The sequence below is a fragment of the Grammomys surdaster genome, unplaced genomic scaffold, assembly GCF_004785775.1.
Source record: "Grammomys surdaster isolate TR1022 unplaced genomic scaffold, NIH_TR_1.0 142, whole genome shotgun sequence".
NCBI lineage: Eukaryota > Metazoa > Chordata > Mammalia > Rodentia > Muridae > Grammomys > Grammomys surdaster.
In genome coordinates, this window is record NW_021604600.1 from 785,422 (window position 1) to 797,838 (window position 12,417).

At 40.7% G+C, this 12,417-nt stretch overlaps 1 protein-coding gene across 5 annotated transcripts in view; it reads left to right on the forward strand.

Moving 5' to 3' along the window:
• Positions 1-12,417, forward strand: part of Acsm3 (acyl-CoA synthetase medium chain family member 3) — a 23,616-nt gene continuing 11,199 nt past the window's right edge. For 3 of the 5 annotated variants that reach the window (XM_028764171.1, XM_028764175.1, XM_028764174.1), the window contains exons 1-4: positions 8-95; positions 5,231-5,380; positions 6,240-6,513; positions 7,125-7,335. In XM_028764171.1, coding sequence (XP_028620004.1) covers positions 6,313-6,513; positions 7,125-7,335 — 412 coding nt within the window. In that variant the 5' untranslated portion in view covers positions 8-95; positions 5,231-5,380; positions 6,240-6,312. Of the gene's footprint in view, positions 96-5,230; positions 5,381-5,696; positions 5,824-6,239; positions 6,514-7,124; positions 7,336-12,417 lie in introns of those variants that run through there. The other 2 variants (XM_028764172.1, XM_028764173.1) reach the window with 2 other exon arrangements.

Here is a 12,417-nt window from a genome sequence, read left to right on the forward strand (position 1 = left end):
CTACTATCAGCACTCAAGCAGAGGTGAGAAACGGGCTTTCTCTCCCGCTAAGCAGGTCTGCTATCACTCCAGCTGTGTGGGAAGCAGTATCTTCAGTGAGTATCCGATTTCTTTTTCTGTGTAAGACTTCCTGCAACGGTGCAGGCTTTCTTTATAAATGTTCAGCAAACACAACTAGCAACTTCAGAAAATGCTCTGTGAAGCCATGGATGGCAGAGGTGTTTCTCTCAGAATCTTTCAGCTGCTGTGGGAACACTGAGGAGGAGGTGGGGAGAGAGCACTCACAGGACATTGCTGGCAAGAAATGCTAAGTAACCTGCCACTGAGGAGACACTTCTGGTGCTGACTGTCTGGCTCTCACTGTTGCTTGGCCAGCTCACGGAGGGCAGTATGGGTGTAGGTTTAGGCTTTTTGATGAGATTTGGGTTAAATACTGGGTTCATATATTTACATGATAAAATGTTTTGGAAAGAAAATTAAGCGAGTAGAGGCCAAATGTTTCTCTGTTTTCTTCTGCTTGACTGAGCCCTGCTCAATGACAGATGGAAGTTCATCTTCTAAGTATCCAAAAGTACGCAAGACAAGGGATATTCTAACAAAGTATACCGAGGGTGGGAGTTATGGCAAGGTCTTTTTGTGGATGAGAACCATGGAGTTTTACATTGCTTTGAGGCTGTGTATCTACCAAACTACCATTATTATTTGGGCTAATCATGGGGAAGGGCTTTGTGGAGATGTGGGAAGATGGAAGATGCCTCTGCCCTGGCATTTATATGGACCCAAAGTTCATACTTCAGATGAGACTTTAAATTCTTTCAAAAGCATATCCATCCAGACAGTGGTGCCTTTCTTAGAATTTTTCTTAGCCACATTTTGTAGCTTGATGTAACAATCTAGATTTACCACGCAGAAATGATCTTTTCTTTCACCTGTAAGGGATTTTACAAATCTGGAAAGTGGACATTGTAAGACAATAATAGCACTGTAAAGGCAGGAACTGACTGAGCCTTGTTGGGAAGAAAGACATATTATGGGTTTGATGAAGGGGTGTTGATATTACTTTTTTTTTTAATTTAAAAAATGCTTAAGATCATTTTAAGTTCCAATTGACTGGTCAATTTTCTGTTTTTTTTTGTTTGTTTGTTTTTTGTTTTTTTTTTTACGTAACTTTTAAAACGTTCACTTGACATAAGTTTTTTAAAATAATATATACATTGACAATTGCATACATACCTAATGTATTTTGATCATATCGTCCTTTATTACTCTCTCCCATCTCCCTCCATTTCCCGCCAAGCCTTCTTTTCCTGAGAAACCCCTCCCACTCCTACTCACATCTGTTCTGTACTCCCTGAGTTTAATGAAGGTTTGAGGATGAGCATGGGCGGGTGGCTCTTTACCAGAACACAAGTAAGTTATCAGTGGCTACACCAATGTACTTGTGAAAGATTCCAAATGAAGGAGTTTTGTATGGAGCTAGGGGAGGAACAACAGACACTGAACTCTGGTTCTGCTTGGTATCAGCAAGGTGAATACACTGTATTTATCCCCAGTGTAAATACTTGCATAATTGTTTAATAGTCTGTAAACTTGGGGAGATGGGTGCCTTTAACATGTTAACAGAAGTATTCTCAGCATTTGATATAGACCTGTCTCAGGATGAATGGATGCACTGTTCAGTTGGGTGTGTGTATGTTTGAGAGTGGTGTGTTTCTCTGGAATGTAGAATAATAAATCAATCCAAAATGCTAGGCACAGTGTAGCCATTTGCTAGATCTCAGCAAAAATTGTGCATCCCTGGAGAGACTTTCCAAAATAGCCTTGCTTTCTCCTACTTAGCCTATTTTCCTTTTCATGTAACAGCACGTTTTTTTTTTTTACTTCATTTACATGTGTCAGTCATGACAGTAGGGAGGACCTTGTTTCTATTCCCCCAATATGTTGTCTATATATGCAACATTTTAAACATTCGAGCAATACGTATTGGGTAAATAAATGAACCATAGTAACTTTACTGGCTGGTTTTGTGTGTCAACTTGACACAAGCTGGAGTTATCACAGAGAAAGGAGCCTCCCTTGAGGAAATGCCTCCGTGAGATCCAGCAGTAAGGCATTTTCTCAATTAGTGATCAAGGGGGGAGGGCCTAGCCCATTGTGGGTGGTGCCATCCCTGGGCTGGTAGTCTTGGGTTCTATAAAAAAGCGAGTTGAGCAAGCCAGGGGAAGCAAGCCAGGAAGTAACATCCCTCCATGGCCTCTGCATCAGCTCCTGCTTCCTGACCTGCTTGAGTTCCAGTCCTGATTTCCTTTGGTGATGAACAGCAATGTGGAAGTGTAAGCTGAATAAACCCTTTCCTCCTCAACTTGCTTCTTGGTCATGAGGTTTTGTGCAGGAATAAAAACCCTGAGTAAGACAGTAAGCTACAAATGTGTCTAAACCAGACCAAATTGTTGCCCTTCCTTTGTTTCAATTGGACCCAGAAATATTTAGCATACTTTTTAACTATTTTTAAATAACATTTGTATTAGAAGAAATAGCTTCAGTTTTTCATTTAAATTGTAAAATAAGAGGGACAACTCAAGTGACTATCAGTAGGGAAGTAGATTAATGAAATAATGTGGCAGATGTTTGGTACAATTCAAGACAGCTATTTTTTTTAAGGAATGAATAAAGAGCTCTATGTACTGATATGAAAACCACATTATTGAAAATGGATTGGATGTGTGGATAGTGAGAATCTTAGGCCACCCACTGTACACGTACAGGTGGAGGGTAAATAAGAATCAGCGGTCATATTTGAGAAGTCAGGAAGAAGAGTGTCTCCTTGGGTGTAGAACTGCATCAAAATACAGCCATTTGAAGACATTGTACCAAACAGTAAAGACCAAGATGGGTTTGCTTCTGAGAACTTGGTGCTGGCTACCTCCATCAGTCCAACTTTCAGTCTCATGCACCAGGGCTGAAAGGCAAAGTTGAAAGAGACGTGATCCTAAATCTGTTAAGAAGATGGAACACAGCCAAATGGGCAGCTTTGAGGCCTTAACCCTGGGGAAACAGCCTCAGAGAGATTTCTGTTCTCTTTAAAAAGCAGGCTGTTTGTTTGGCCTTGATTTCTGTCATTGTTTTCTTCTCCACAACTATTAGATCAAAGAAAATTCTGGGCAGCCATTTTCCAACCCTGAACCTAGGAAAAGCTCTTTTTGTTTTGTTTTGTTTTGTTTTGTTTTTTGGGTTTTTTTTGTTTGTTTGTTTTTCGAGACAGGGTTTCTCAGTGTAGCCCTGGCTGTCCTGGAACTCACTCTGTAGACCAGGCTGGCCTCGAACTCAGAAATCCGCCTGCCTCTGCCTCCCAAGTGCTGGGATTAAAGGCATGCACCACCACTGCCCGACTAGAAAAAAGCTCTTACCTTGGGAAATTTTCTACTCAATTTTCCTATCTTTCAAACTTCTCGTTTTATGTGAGTTCAGTTCTGAGCCATCAGCCAGACAGATCCTCAGTACGTTCTGCAGCGACAGAAAGGTACTACGCCATCTCTTACCAGTGCACAGAGGCCAGAGCCACACTTGACTATCAAGCACTTGAAGTACAATACCTGTAACAAATAAACCGATTTTACTTCCTCATTCTATTAGTTCTTTGAGAATTTCAAACAATGTGTTTTGATTATTTTTTCTGCCATCAGCCACTCCTCATGAATCTACAAGGACACAATGTTTCCTAGACACAGCAGGGCAGGTGCACATAGGTATTCACAGTAATTTGTCACAGCATGCACGAGGTCTGAGCAAGTTCAAAAATTCCAGCATGCAGGAGGGAGGTTGGCACAAAGTTCCAAACCTTAGCTGAGGAGCTATTGGCAATGAACTGATTTGAAACTTGTATTTATATTAACAGAAACTGCCTCATGTGGATGATGCATGCAGTCATGTAACTTTTGCTAAGGCAGCAGAGGCACCTCTTAGGTCAATTGTAACTCTGCAGTTAAAAATTCCCCCTTCTGAAAAAGTCATTTATTCAGATAATAAATATAAATTATATATATATTCTCCATAGAAATGTGCCTGCCTCTGCCTCCCAAGTTCTGGGGCTAAAGGCTAACATTATTTTTCAGTTAGTTTTAATTTCAGTTAGATCAGAAAACTGGATCAAAACTCCATATACTATGAGTCAAATGTGGCTATGGTTCCTAGGGACAGAAGCATGAGTGTGACAGACAAGGCCTGAGTCCTCTCAGAATGTACAGTCTCACACTATCAGACAACTGTTGGCCATGAGTTATCCAGCCTCCTGCTCATTTTTAACAGCTTTATGGACTAACAGTGGTTTTCACATTTTTAAATAGTTGAGGGAAAAAAGTGGAACAATTGTAATACATGAAAAGTGCATGAAATTCAAGTTTCAGTGGTCACTAATAAACTGTTTGGAAGAACTTGACCACATTTGCTTTTTTATGTATTACCAACATCTATGGCAGAGTCCAGTATTACAATAGAGACAATATGACACAGGAAATTCACCATTTACCAACCCTCATTCCATTAAAAAGCAGAAGGTGCCATGAAGACCGTTTCACATTGCTGAGCTCAGTCTTGGGTAAACACACCTCTCTGACAGAGGTTCTTTCAGTCTCTCTGCTCATAAAAGGTGAAACTGAGAGTCAGTGACTCACTGTCCATATAGGGTCAAAATGACTAGGCAGCAAATAGACCCTACTCCATGATTGTCTGACTCAACAGACAATAGACTTACCCAACATGCTTAAGACTAGCATTTTACTCAGTTGAACGCAGAAACTTGTTGTGTGGAGAATCTTGTTAAGATTTAAATCCACTAATTCAATCGATCTTCAGTGGGACCTAAAGATTATACCCTTCTGAAAAGTGTCCAAGTACACTGTCACAAGTGCAGTGGTTCATAGATCATAGGCTCTGAATGAGTGGATCTCAACTTGGATCATGCATTACAACTCTCAGTAAAATGTTAAAAATATCATAGGCCCACTCCCCAAAATGCTAACTTCATTGGCCAAGGATCCAGGCATTACAGTTTTTATAAAAATCTTTCCTGGTGATGCAATGCATAAAAGGGATATCAAGTCACTGCTCTGCTGGAATCTTGTTGGCCCAAAGTAAAACCATTCAAATGAGAGTCCAAAGTCCCAAGTTCGAACCCTGATGTAATAGGGTAAAGCCTGCTGCTTACTTTGCTTGAGGTTCATTTTCTTTGCAGGTGAAAAACAAGCAGGCTCAAGCTGGATGATCTCAGAGAGCTCAAGATCACTCACTCGTTAGGTTCTCACCCAAGGAGGTGAGGTACCAGGAGCACCTGGGATTCAAATGCATCCAGTTCATCAACACAGTGCCTAACCACCAGATTCATGTAAGATAAAGCTGAACTAATATCTGGGGTTTTTTGTCTTATTTGAACACTTTATCATTATAGAAATGATTCCACATAGCCAGGCTGCCCTACTACACAGCTAGAATCACTTTTAAAATTATGGTTTAGTGATTGTGAGAGTAGTTATGTTTTACTATAGGAAAATTGTGGGAAGCTGAAAGAGCAGAAACTCAGTTACAGTACCTGTAACACTAAAACTGTATTTTTAATAGCCTCAGCCAAGTAACTGACTCTGTGATCAAATGACTTCCCACAGAAGAAAAGAAGAGTAGGTGGCTGGGAAGGATCTCGCCTCAGAAGCCCTATTATTATATCTCCAAGTGTGGACTGGATGGTAGTGTGGGCTCCTATTGGGAGCCTGGGAACCACAGCCTATAAACCAGACAGACTCTATACGCGGACAGCGCTTTCAGGCCCAGCTGGTACTGGCTACCCTCCCTTCCCTCAGCTGTACATAATCTGTGGTGTTTTCATATGACTTTAGATCAGACGCCTCTGTAGAGTCACAGAAAACTGAGAAGTGCATGTAGTATGCAACACTGGGGTAGTCAGGAGAATGGGTGGGCCCAGGTAAATCTGGATTTGAATCCAGATAATGCCTCTTATTACTTTCTCTATTTGTACAATTAGATAGTAACAATACCTACTTTACAGGGTTTCTCTGAGGATTTAATGACAACAAATAATAAAGCATCAAAGCACAGCATTTGGCACATAGGGATGCCCAGAAAATGATGCTGAGAGGGTACCGAACAATTATGATAAAACTTAGCTGCTTTGGGGTCTTTCTACTTTGCGAACTAAAACCAAATACATGTCATTTTTACCTGTCTTTTAGCTGGATTAATCTGCATGGAAATCTCATATGCCACAGCAACCAACAACACTGATACTAGCTAGTTCTTGTCACCATGGCGATGTTACTTCGTGCTAGGTGTTTTAACCGCCTAGCAATTCCTGATCCTATGAGAGTCTTGTATAAAGATTACAGAACAGCAACCCCTCAGAACTTTTCCAACTATGAGTCCATGAAACAGGACTTCAAAATAGAGATTCCAGAGTATTTCAATTTTGCAAAAGATGTCCTGGACCAATGGGCCAATATGGAAAAGGTATGGAGCAAATGACACTTGGACTACAGTGTCTCAACTACAAGCGATCCTAGCCCCCAGGGGTAGTCAGCAGTGGCTACAGAGAGTTTCACTGCCATGAGGGGGTGATCAGTGGAAGTCAGTAATTGCAAGAGACATTTGAAGGGAGAAGGGTACTGCTGAAGTCCCATAATGTATAGAACCGTCCCAGAACATGGACTTTTCTGGTCCACAATGCCAGTGGTTCCATCATGGCTGCTTGAGAAAGCCTAGGTTATATTAATGTATATCTTTTTGTTTCTTTCCCATTTTTAAACAAAAAAGGAATAAAAAGTGACTCTAAGAGTCAAAAATAGCAAGAAATGAAATATAGATACATCTATGAAGGGATGAAGGGATATAAGAATTTTAACTGTTGTGTGGAGGGAATCATGATAAATGAGAAAGGACCTGGTCCCAATGATCTGACATGGCCCTCATCATGTAGAAATAGGAACCTCAGTGATTTGCACTTACTCCATGTATGTCTTGACTTGTGAGTTTTCTGCAGAGAATTTGTTTCATTAAGTCAGCTGAAATACAATTTAACTATATAACAACCTCTAAGTCCACGACTGCTCTGCTTTCCTCAGGCTGGAAAGAGACTTAACAATCCAGCCTTCTGGTGGATAGATGGAAGTGGAGAAGAGGTGAGATGGAGTTTTGAAGAACTTGGGTCTTTATCCAGGAAATTTGCCAACATACTCACAGAAGCCTGTTCCCTGCAAAGAGGAGACAGAGTAATGGTAATTCTGCCCAAGATCCCAGAGTGGTGGCTTGCAAATGTGGCCTGTCTGCGAACAGGTTAGTATGTCACACTCCTGATCACATTTTAACAAGCCAGGCTTATCCTCACATCTAAGTAACCATGAGACATTTATCTGGGCACAGTGTGTTTAGCAGCATTTAGTAACTCTGCTTGCAGACATGCTCCAAGGGTCTTAGGTACATCTTGAGAGGATACAGCTATTTGCCCACCATTTCTTTCATGTCTCTACCATTAGGCTTCCTGACCCTATCATGACAAATACTTTCTGCTAATGTTTGTGGTCATTCCCATCTCGAGTTTTCTGCATGCTGTTTCCTATTCTTGGCATCTCTTTCCCTCAAAACTAAGTACATGTCCAACTCTTACTCAACTTTCTAGTACCAGATTATTATTATTATTATTATTACTTGCTGTTTGGTTTGTTTTTTAAGATTTAACTATTTTGTGTGTATGATTGCTTTCCCTGTATGTGTATCTGTGTGTTATGTGCATGCCTGGTGCCTATAGAGGCCAGAAGAGGGTGTCATCAGATTTCTGGGGCACTGGAGTGATGGTTATGAATCACTATGTGGGTACTGGGAATAGAACTTGGGTCTTCTGCAAGAGCAACCAGTGCTCTTAACTTCTGGCCAACCTCTCCAACTTTCTCAATCCTCAGTTTAATGTTGCCTTCTCAGACAACATTACCCTGATATCTCACCCTAGCTACTATTTTCTTTAAGCACCTGTTTTAGTTACTGTTCTTTTGCTGAAAAAAAAAAAGCATTTAACTCATGGTTTGCTTACAGTTCCAGAGGGTTAGTCCATTTTCATTATGGTGGGAAGCATACAGGTATGATGGTGGAACAGTAGCTGAGATCTTACATCTGATCCACAAGTAGGAAGCAGAAAGCAGGCAAGACTGGACCTGGCATGTTTGAAACCTCAGAGCCTACCCAGTGACATACTGCCTCCAACCAGGCCACAACTCCTCCAACAAGGCTACACCTCCTAATCCTTCCTGAATATTCCACTAACTGGGAACCAAATATTCAAATATTTGGGCCTATAGGGCCATTCTCTGTTACAGTATATTTGGTCACGCTGTGAACCCGAGATTGTGTTATTTACTGAAAAACAAAGCAAAACAAAACAAAACTGTTTCTAGCTGTGGTGTGGCTCAGCCCTTATCACACACTGTTCATCCCTCTGTCCCTTAGTACATACCTTTAATCCCAAACAATGAAGGTAGTTTGTGAAGGAAGTACCCATTTTTGAAAGTGATGTCTAATTGAGTGGCAGACAATGTGATGAATCAGAGAAAGATTTGACAGAATAGACTATGCCCAACTCTCTAGACAAGATGGAGGAGGGAGAGGCAATATAAGAGTGAGCAGAGCAGAGGGAGAGAGAGAGAGAGAGAAAAGGAGGCAGTTTTACCAGGGCAATTATAGAGAGACAGGTTGGAGAGAGAGAGAGAACAAGCTAGATACAGGTGAAAACAGACAAGCCAGAGAATTGAATCAGTCAGCTTAGAGAGGAGTTTGAGCCAGAATAGCTGGATTGAACCAACCAGCCAGAGTTCAGAAAGACCTAGGAAGGAGTGAGCTTATTCAGTAGCAAGTCTCAGAGGCCTAGATTAGATTGTATGGAGGCTAGAAGCTTCAAGGACTAGGTCTAGGTTAGCAGACAGGCAGTAAGCCTTAGAGATGATTGCATCAGATAAATAAAAGTTATCTTTACAATTTAAACATTGTGGGCATCGTATTTGCCTATATATAGCCTGTAATTTCCATGAGACTAGGTATGCTCTCAAAAGGCCATTACTATAGCATATCTCTGCAACTACAGATATAGTAAATGTTCAGTAAAATATCTGGTGAATTTATGTTTGATTGTCACAATATATAACAGTATTTAATGGCCACACTTTCATTAGAGAATAGCTAAAATATTTTAATCATATAAATATATAAATTATACATTGGGAAAGAGAGCCAATTTTTAGATACTTTATTTTTTAAAAAAATGAGTGAATACATTAACATTACTTAGGCTCACTTTCTTAGTAAGGCACTGTTTAACTGGCAGGATCAGGTATACATTCATATTAATTCAATAAAGGGAGCCAATTGAATGGCTGCTGGAGAACCTTACAGAGGGAAAAACAGTACAGAAGGAGCTCAGGGGTTTTGTAAGCAGACTTTAGCCAGAAGCCTCTTCCTCTGTTTGTTCTATAGCCAATGTGCCTCTTGTCTGCATTTTTCTTATGTGCGAACTCTTTAACTCCTCCCCGCTATCATTCCTGTTCACTTTGCTAGTGTGCAGCTTTGATTGCTATTCAGACGCTTCAGGCTCGGACCCACGTGGCCCATCTGATAATTCACTCGGTATCTTTAGTACTTGAGTAGAATCTGATGGTAGAATTTCAGAAGAAGCCTCTCAGAATAAGTCAGGGGCAACTATTCCTGATTCCAACATGATTCCTGGGGCTCCGGATAAGAAGGCAGGTAAACTCTTAGAGGATGAGAGGAAGACAATAAGCCATGAATTCAATAGTACAAGGATGTTAGTATTTGTGGCTCATAGTCATTTGTTTTCTTGGTCATTTTTCCCACTTAATGAATAAACAGCTAGAGGCTGGGGAAATGACTTGGGGACTAGTAGTGCTTGCTGCTTGGTTGTGAGGACCAGAGTTTTGGATCCCAGTACCTACTTCAGGCAGCTCACAAATACCTGGAACTCCAGCTCCAAATGATCTAATGGCTTGTTCTGGCCTCTGCAGGTGCCTGAACATACATGTGTACATAAACTCACAAAGATAAAGACACATGGACACCTGCACATAAAAACAAATCTTAAGAAATAAATCACTAGTTAAACATTGAAGCTGAAGTCCTAACTCAATAGGATTGCAGTTGCTTATACATGGCTTAGGGTTCTATACACCGATGATAAGATAAAGGAAGGCAAAGATGTGACTAATAAATCCGTCAGTCTCGATAAGGGCTATCTAAGGGAGTCTGTGGGACAGAGAGAAGGACTAGAGTTTGCCAGGAACAAATTCTGTGGCTCTACTCAGCATCTTCTGAATCTAAAACTCTGACATGCAGCCTGGGCATCTATGTTTTCACACAGATTTCAGGGATTCTGATTCATGTATCACCTGGGAAGGGTAAAAACCACCCAGAAGTAAGTACTGTCTACATATCTCCTAAGGATTGAGAGCTAAAAATGGTGTATCCCAGAACACAGGTGTATGAGAAATACACAGTATGTAGTTGAGTAGATCAAAAACAAAGATAGATGACAGATTCCCTTCTTAGAGATATATTGTGTGTGATGTGTCTGCTGTGTGTGTTATGTGTGTGTGTGTTATGTATGTGTGCTATGTGTGTTATGTGTTATGTGTGTATGTTGAGTGTTGTGTGTGTATGTGTGTGTGCGTGCATGAGCGTGTGCAAGTATGCAAGTATACTCGTGCAAGTATGACTGGCTCTCCTGTGAGTTGCCATGTGGGTGCTGAGAACTGAGGTCCTCTCTAAGAGCAGCCAATGCTCTTCACTAATGAGCCACCTCTCTCCAGTCCAGATGATGTATAATTTTTGTTTTCAAATTAATTATTTTTTATTTTTAATTTGTGTTTATTGTGTTGTATCAGTCAGGATTCTCTAAAGAAACAAAACTGAGAGAATGAATCTCTATTCATATACAGACAGGACTTATTAGAGTGGCTTTGAAGTCCAACTATGGTCTGACTACGTCAACAACGCCTGACTTGCAATGAAAAGTCTAAGAATCCAGTAGTTGTTCAGTCCATGAGGCTGGATGTCTCAGTTAGTCTTCAGTATATGCTGGAATACCAAAGAAGTAGGCTGCAATGCCAGTGAAGGTTTGCCAGAGAGATTGACAGCAAACAGGCAAAGAATAAGCATCTTCTTCTTCCACATCCTTTATCTTGGCTGCTACTGGTGCTTCAAACTTGTTTTTGAGATTGTGTCTCATTATGTAGTCTTTGCTGGCCCAAGCTGATCTTGAGTTCAAGACCTTTTATAATAAACAACTATTAAGAAATATAGTCTAGGCCGGGCAGTGGTGGTGCACGCCTTTATTCCCAGCACTTGGGAGGCAGAGGCAGGTGGATTTCTGAGTTCGAGGCCAGCCTGGTCTACAGAGTGAGTTCCGGGACAGCCAGGGCTACACAGAGAAACCCTGTCTCAAAAAGCAAAAGCAAAAACAATAACAACAAAAAAATTAAAACAACCTGCTGACTCCTCTGTTTTTGTTTGTGAATGTACCCTTTGTATTAGATGACAAGTTGGGTGCTCACTCCTGGAGGAGCCAATTCTCCCTCTCTCAGCAGCAATTCTTTGTCTAGGTGTCATGAACTCATGAGATTTCTCCTCCTTCCATGTTAGCATGTCTATTATTCAGGCAAAATATCCATTCATTCTTTGGGGGAAAAAAGAGCTAAGAGCTAAAACATATTGTTTTATTCTAAACTTATTACATGCATTCACTAATTTAATCTTTGAATAATTCTATAAGGGATATATTTTTATAATTCCAATTTTATAAACAGAATCTGAGGCAAACAGAGGTAAAGGGTTTATTTGAGGCATAAGTTTAGGGGTGTCTGGATCTAGGACACCAACACATTGGACCTTACCTCGTAATTTACTATAGCCAAGAGTAGAACCACAGAAAAGAGACATACCTCAAGGAAAAGAAAACCATCAGGGCACTGTAAGAGGCCCTGGACTGGAGTAGTTACATGTCCAGGTTTGGAGTCCAGCTGTGTGCTCTGAATCCTGCAGTTTCACTTATATTCAGAAGCTATGAGGCAAGTCATACATAGCTGCTTACTCTAGACATGTTTGAACAGGGACTGAATGAGTTCAAATATACAAAGTAGAATAATATCTAGCACCCAAGCACACAACCAGTGATCCATATTATTTTTCAACCAAAATTCCTCCAAGCTCAGTGTTATGGGTGATCTTCAAATACAAGATAACCAGTCAGCATTAATGCTCTCATGTTAGGGCCAAGGGTCACAGACCGGGAGACCTCTTGAAAGGCAAAATCAGACAATGGGAGACAAATAGATTTCTCCCCTAGTTAACTCTGTAGCTCAT